This window comes from Conger conger, chromosome 19 (genome assembly GCF_963514075.1).
Source record: "Conger conger chromosome 19, fConCon1.1, whole genome shotgun sequence".
NCBI classification, from domain to species: domain Eukaryota; kingdom Metazoa; phylum Chordata; class Actinopteri; order Anguilliformes; family Congridae; genus Conger; species Conger conger.
Genome location: NC_083778.1, coordinates 19,806,316 through 19,813,815, shown reverse-complemented (window position 1 = coordinate 19,813,815; position 7,500 = coordinate 19,806,316). Strand labels below are relative to the sequence as shown.

The following is a 7,500-nucleotide window of genomic DNA, read 5'->3' as shown; positions in this document are numbered from 1 at the left end:
TTCTTTAGCGTTCCGGTTTTTAGAGCGCTGGTCCAGAGCTTGTTTTTGGGATGTTCTCGGATCCTGTGGTTAATTGAAGCCGTTGATTGGCTAAAGAATCCACACACGGCCAATCTCAAGGCCTTCGTTGACAGCTGATTGGAAGGGAATCCCAAAAACACTGCGGCCCCCTGGGAATTCAGTTCGGCACCCCTGCTTTAGAGGGTTTGGTTCTGACACTTTAGCCTTTTGTCGTGAGAACCTTGCAGTCGGTAATGTCTTTTTTAAATAATTTTTATTATTAATTATTTGCAATGGTTTTGATTTTCGTGCTGAATGTAAAGCACTTTGAGCTACATTTTTTAAAATAAATCATTATTATTATTATTATTATTATTATTATTATTATTATTACTGTAACGTGAGCCGGGGGGGCTGGACGCTGCCGTCTCGTGTGGACGAGAGAGCGTGTGTACGCAGAGCTGGTGTAAAGCAGGGCCAGGTGGGTTCAGCCCTGTGCTGGCACTCTGAGGTGGCGTCTGACGGCTGTCACTCTGCGCACTGAAGGAGCTCCTCCCCTCCCGCTGCTGAGAGCCGTGCGTTAGGGGGGGGGGTGCGCGCTCCAGCCCAACCGTGTAGCGGACCTCTGAACTCCGCGCCAAGCGCTGATTTAGACCCTGGAGTTGCGCATCCAGGTTGGGACCCTGTTCAATGCTGGCTTGCTGTGAGAGGGCAGTGTCAGATGAAGGCACGGTGTGATGTGGACTGAGGCTGATTGCCGCCCCGGACTGGACTGGACCGGACCGGACCGGGTCGGACCGGAGGCTCATGATTCCCAGGTGGAGTGACGGGTGTTCTCCTGTTTTCCATTCCTCTGCAGTTTCGCTACAAGAGGCGGGTCTACACCCAGACCCACCTGGAGGACCGGCAGCTGGCCAAGCTCCACACCAAGGTAAGAGACCAGGTGTGAATGGTAAATGGCTGGCATTTATATCGCACCTTTACCCAAAGCGCTGTACAGTTGATGCTTCTCATTCACCCATTCATACACACACACTCACCAATGGTGATTGGCTGCCATGCAAAGCACCAACCCACCTCATCAGGAGCATTTAGGGGTTAGGCGTCTTGCTCAGGGACTCTTTGACACACTCGGGGTGGGATCGCACCGTCCGACCGCCAGACGGCTGCTCTTACCGCCTGAGCCGGTGTCGGTGTGGTCTCTCCCCCGAGTCTGTCCCAGAATCCACCGCACTGCCTCTGGAAGCAGGCCTTTGGTGGGCCTGAGGTGTGAGGTCCCGGGCCCTTTGAGAGCTGTGGATGTGTCCAGGGATGGATGGATGGCAGGCAGGCTGGCCTTTTTTGTGGAAAAAAAGAATAATTCTACACTCCTTATCTTGGGCATGTAGCCTGTGTTGTGTGTGTAGCTCAGCCTCTCTTAGCCAGCTCACCTCACACACACACACACACACGCGTTTGGGTGTAAGCGTGTCGGGCAACCAGCAGAGGGAACTGGCAGCGTGGAGATGTGGCTGTTGCTATAGATCAGGCTATAGATCAGGCTATAGATCCCACTGGCTCTCTCTCACTGGCTCTCTCTCACTGGCTCTCTCTCACTGGCTCTCTCTCACTGGCTCTCTCTCACTGGCTCTCTCCCACTGGCTCTCTCTCACTGGCTCTCTCCCACTGGCTCTCTCCCACTGGCTCTCTCCCACTGGCTCTCTCTCACTGGCTCTCTCTCACTGGGTCTCTCCCACTGGGTCTCTCCCACTGGGTCTCTCTCACTGAGGCGTACAGCCAGTGTTTCCCTGGGCTTCACTCAGGGCCTGCTGTCCAGCTGCATTTGCCCTGTGCTTTCATTTGTCAACATATGCATCTAAAGTGTTGGCTTTTTTACAAACACCGCTAACACTATTTGGCTGGGTTAATGGCGGCCGTTGCTGAATGTGTCAATCTGAATGTGAAGAAGAAAAAACAAAAAAACAAACAGACCTGAATTTAGGGGGAAGGAACACAATCTACCGCTGACCTGAAGGTTTCCCAGTCTGGTGCAAACCAGGCTCCCCTCTGCACGGCTTCAGTCTGCTCGTCGACAGGGAGAGATGCCTGGCTGCTCATAGCTCTGCTGGCTGGAGATTGCTCAGAGTAGTAGTCGGTAAATTGGCGAGTCGAGAGAGGTCAGAGAGGCGGCCCCCGGTGCGTTTCTTCATTGAAAGGTAATGTTTACTGTGAGTGTGAATAATTCAGGTACGGCGTTGGCCGAACACCAGGCCCATTGTGCGGGAGCGGGAAGGGGGCCGGGGTTTCTGGGAAGGCACAAGTTCAGGCCCGCCCCGGCGCTGTCACGGCCCGGATGACGGGCGGGCCCCTGGCCCAGGCTGCTGAGCTCCCCGCGCTGAGGTGCCCAGCGCTCTCTGGTTCAGTCTCGTCTCTGTGAGATGAGTGTGCACAAAGAGCCCCACGTCTGGGGATGAAGAGTCCCCAATGAAACAGTTCTGGGTTGTAACAGTACACATTCACAAGAAGCAAGTTTCTACAGAAACGGATGTTTTTGTCTTTGCGATTTTTCTATACAAGCGACTTTATGCATATTTTTCTGCCTGATATTTAGGTCATATTTTGGAATCAGACACACAACAGGTACCAAACTGCTTTCCGTTATCCTTAATATCATATTCACTGCCTGGATGGGATCTCTGTAGGTGATGCACAGGAGCCAGGGCAGTGAAGCTGCACGTCTGCTGCTCCTGAGGTCCACGTTAAACCCAACACTGCGGCTGAACAGCAGGTGGACAATAAACTCGCTGCCCGGTCACTTAAGAACCGCAAGCCAAGGCAGGAGGACGATTTATAACCGAGACTCCCCGCGGAGCGGAAATACACAACCTAACGCATACACAGACGAGGTAGAGCCCCCCTGTACATCAATACTTTAACACGTTATTTATTTTATGATATGGGTTTTGTGGCGTGAGGCCGCGGCAAAGCTGGAACGGGAATAGCTGGGGTGGACAGGGCTGTGTTTATGGCCGAATACCGCGGCTGCTTAGTCACTGTGTGTCTGTCTGGCAGGTGACCCGGGTCCCGAACAGCGGGTCACATTCATCGCCCATGGCAGCGGATCACAATGGAGGTTAAAGCTCTGTCCCATATCGAGTGAATCCCCTGGCATTCCACTGCGGGGAGAAGCGTGTGTTTGTGTGAAAACGGTTGCAGGGTAGATTGGGAGAAGGTCTCTGGCTCTGGTCATTGAGGGCATGATCTTATGATTTTATGATCCGGTTCTCCTGGTCCACAGCTGCCTGTGAGTGTTGTCTTGATGGCGGACATTTTGTGACCTGAGTGTGTCAGTGTCCCGGTCCAGGTTTGAGTCTGCTCTCCCTCCTTGTGTTGTGTGCAGGTTAAACTCAGTGCTCAGTGCTGAGGAGTGTGTGTGTGTGTGTGTGTGAGAGAGTGTGTGTGTGTGTGTGTGTGTGTGTGAGTGTGAGTGTCTGCTGAGGAGTGTGTGTGAGTGTGTGTGTGTGAGTGTGTGTGTGAGTGTGTGCGTGTGTCTGCTGAGGAGTGTGTGTGTGTGTGTGTGTGTGTGTGAGTGTGTGTGTCTGCTGAGGAGTGTGTGTGTGAGTGTGTGTGTCTGCTGAGGAGTGTGTGTGAGTGTGTCTGAGTGTGTGTGTGTGTGTGTGAGTGTGTGCGTGTGTCTGCTGAGGAGTGTGTGTGAGTGTGTGTGTGTGTGTGTGTGTGTGTGAGTGCGTGTGTCTGCTGAGGAGTGTGTGTGAGTCTGTGCGTGTGTCTGCTGAGGAGTGTGTGTGTGTGTGTGTGAGTGTGTGCGTGTGTCTGCTGAGGAGTGTGTGTGAGTGTGAGTGTGAGTGTGTGTGTGTGTGTGTGTGTGAGTGCGTGTGTCTGCTGAGGAGTGTGTGTGAGTCTGTGTGTGAGTGTGTGTGTAAGTGTGTAAGTGTGTGAGTGTGTGTGTGAGTGTGTGTGTGAGTGTGTGCGTCTGCTGGGGAGTGTGTGTGAGTGTGTGTGTGAGTGAGTGTGTGTGTGAGTGTGTTTGTGAGTGTGTGCGTCTGCTGAGGAGTGTGTGTGTGTGTGTGTGTGTCTCACGGGTAGTGATGTGCAGGTGGAGCTTCTCTCCAGTACCCCGGCGAAGCGGTGAGACGCGTTCACGCTGCATCACAAACAGGAAAGGTGTCGCCTCCCGCCCGCACCTCCCGCACGCACGCCTCCCGCCCGCACCTCCCGCACGCACGCCTCCCGCCCGCACCTCCCGCACGCCCGCCTCCCGCACGCAGCGAGAAGCGTTTTCCGCTGTTCTTCAGCAGCCCCGCGCTGGCACGGTCCAAGCGGGCTCTCCAACGACGAGTCCTGCCTCTCACACTCACGTCCCGATCACGGGTCAGAACCGGCGTGACAACAAGGGACGAAACCCTCTCCACACCCCCCCCCCCCGCCCGCGGGCAGGCCCCTCAATAAGCACTCCTAATCTCCTTATCTTATCCACTGTCCCTCCTCATTTACCGGACTGACCGCCTCCTTTGGGCCAGTGCCCCCCCCCAGCCTCTTTAGCTCTGCTTCTGCGTGCATTCAGGTCAACCATTAGCCTACTAGGCTACCATTCTTTCCTCTCTCTCTCCCTCTCCCTCTCTCTCTTTCTTTCTTTCTTTCTTTCTTTCTTTCTCCCCCCCACTCATCTCCTTCCTCTGCCCTAATTTATTAATGTTTTTTATGCGCGAGGATTGAGGTGGAAAAAGGGACTGGATGTTTCTGGGGGTGGGGGGGGGGTGATCATGTGACCTGCGGGGGCTGCAGAAAAGGTCTCTTTCTTTGGGTCAGACAAAGGGCACAGTGTGCAGAGCCGTCTGACCCCCCTGCCCCGAGCAGGGCCCCCGGGCCTGAGCCAGACTCTCTCTCCTCCAGGACGGGCAGCTGACCTGCATTACGGCTCTCCCTGGGCCTAACCTAATCAGCAGCACCCAGCTCTCCCTCCCTGAGCTCCTGGAGCAGAGCCCCACCGGGGGTGGTGTGGGGCTGGGACAGGGGGCTGACCGGGGGTGGTGTGGGGCTGGGACAGGGGCCTGACCGGGGGTGGTGTGGGGCTGGGACAGGGGGCTGACCGGAGGTGGTGTGGGGCTGGCAGCTGAGAGATGGGCACTGCAGGGTGTGTGGAGAGGCAGGCTGGCTCATTCTGTGCTAAGCGTGTGTTGTGTACTTTGTGTATGTCTGCCTGTGGACAATGTTGGATCATGTGTGTGCGTGCTTGTGAGAGAAAGGGAGAGGGAGAGAGCATAGGACGATCAGATGTCTGAATGCGTGTGTGTGTTGGTACATTGGTCAGTGTGTGCTCAGTGGTGAGACAGTGAAGATGAGCGATCGCTGGTTTGGAGACGGGTTCTGTCTCTGCAGCAGACTGGGTCTAAGATCGCCCTACCGGTCAGCCACTGTGAGCAGCGTTCACACAGGGGCACGTGCCATTCAGAAACCAGAACACACCAGCGCTCTGGTGGGTGTAGTCAGGCAGGAGAGTTGCCATGGGGATCATGGCTGGGTCACAGCCCTTTCCCTGCACCCCCCCCACCCCCCCATCTCCACTCAAACCCCACTGCGCCGAAGCCGCCATTAAAAGCCCATTTAACCCGCAGAGCGAGCCTCCATCAGCAGGCCTCCGTCAGTGTTATTAGACATGCGCTGGGCTCCTGCAGCAAGCAATTAATCAATCAGCTGCCTTCTTTATCGGGTAATGCGCTTTGGCTCATTTTAATTGGACGAGATGTCTGCGTCGGTTCTGGGACGGGGAAAGACAGGGTTTTTGGGGGGGGGGGGGATCTGAAATCAGACTGTATACTGCATCAGAGCGCTTTCTGTGCTGCTCTCCGTTGTTAGTCTCTGTGTGTGTGTCTGTGTGTGTCTGTGTGCGTCTGTGTGCATCTGTACGTCTGTGTGCGTCTGTGTGCGTCTGTGTGCGTCTGTGTGTCTGTGTGCGTCTGTGTGTCTGTGTGCGTCTGTGTGTCTGTGTGCGTCTGTGTGCGTCTGTGTGCGTCTGTGTGTCTGTGTGCGTCTGTGTGTCTGTGTGCGTCTGTGTGTGTTTCTGTGTGTGTCTGTGTGCGTCTGTGTGTGTCTGTGTGCGTCTGTGTGTGTGTCTGTGTGCATCTGATTAGGGGCTTTTAACACTGCCCTGCTGCAGTCTGTCTGTGTGCCCCGGAGTGTTCAGTCCGTTTTTGGATACGTACGCTCACATGGAAGAGCACACTTCTTTTTTTTTATATACTTGCATGGAACACCTTGCCCAGGGGCTACAGTTGTAAATGAGCCAGCTGGCTAAAAGTGGCACATTTACAGTGATGTTCATTCATGTGCATGAGAGAGCAGGCAGAGTGGGGTGTGCTGCCAGATCACTCTGACATGGCAAACATATTGGAAAAATATTGAGAGAGAGAGAGAGAGAGAGAGGGGGAGAGAGAGAGAGAGAAAGGGAAAGAATGAGAGAATGTGAGAAAGAGGGAGAGGGGAAGAGGGTGGTAGAGGGAGAGAGAGAGAGGGAGGGAGAGAGAGAGGGGGAGTGGGATAGAGAGGGGGAGAGAGAGAGAGGGAGAGAATGTGAGAAAGAGGGAGAGGGGAAGAGGGTGGTAGAGGGAGAGAGAGAGAGGGAGGGAGAGAGAGAGGGGGAGTGGGAGAGAGAGGGGGAGAGAGAGGGATAGAGAGGGGGAGAGAGAGAGAGGGAGAGAATGTGAGAAAGAGGGAGAGGGGAAGAGGGTGGTAGAGAGAGAGAGAGAGAGAGGGAGAGAGGGAGGGAGGGAGGGAGGGACATGGTGTGCATCAGAGAGAGAGACCGTGCAGTGCTGACGATGCTCAGGCAGCAGCTCAGACAGCCCCCCCCCCTCCTCACCGTGGTTACCAGCTGTTTCCTCTCACTGGCTGGGGAGCTCCACCTGTGCACAGCTGCAGCCACTCCAGCCAATCAGCACGCAGGAGCCCGTCTCTGTCTGACTGCCAGCCCCTGGAAGACCTGGGCCGGCTGAGCTGAATCACAATGCTGTCTCAGAACTGAGTGTGTGTGTGTGTGTGTGTGTGTGTGTGTGTGTGTCTGTGTGTGAATGTGAGTGTTGGGTTTGTGTGTGTGTACGTGATTGTGAGCGTGTGTGGTTTGTGTGTGTTTGAGCATGTGAGGTGTGTGTGATTGTGAGCATGTATGTGTGTATGTTTCTGTGTGCACGTGAATGTGATTGTGTTTGAGGGCGTGTGTGTGATTGTGAGCGTGTGTGAGATTGCGTCTGAAGCTGCTGTTCCCTCCTAGACATTACAACCCCCCCCCCCTTTAACCACCACCACAATTTCCCCTCCTACCTCTCTCTCCTCTCTCCTCCCTCCCTCCCTCCCTCTTTCTCTCTTTCTCTCTCTGCGTCTGGACCCCGTGGAATCTTCACTCTGTGTCTCGTACACGCATGCTACTCGGGGAGAGACGGAGAGAGGGGGAGAGAGAGAGAGAGTGTGTGAGTGAGAGGGAGGGGGGGAGAGGGAGAGAGAGCGAGT

At 54.9% G+C, this 7,500-nt stretch overlaps 1 protein-coding gene across 1 annotated transcript in view; it reads left to right on the top strand.

Moving 5' to 3' along the window:
• Nucleotides 1-7,500, top strand: part of LOC133118947 (SH3 and multiple ankyrin repeat domains protein 3-like) — a 203,370-nt gene that overhangs the window by 78,788 nt on the left and 117,082 nt on the right. The window contains exon 5 of the mRNA XM_061229258.1: nucleotides 860-931. Coding sequence (XP_061085242.1) covers nucleotides 860-931 — 72 coding nt within the window. The remainder of the gene's footprint in view (nucleotides 1-859; nucleotides 932-7,500) is intronic.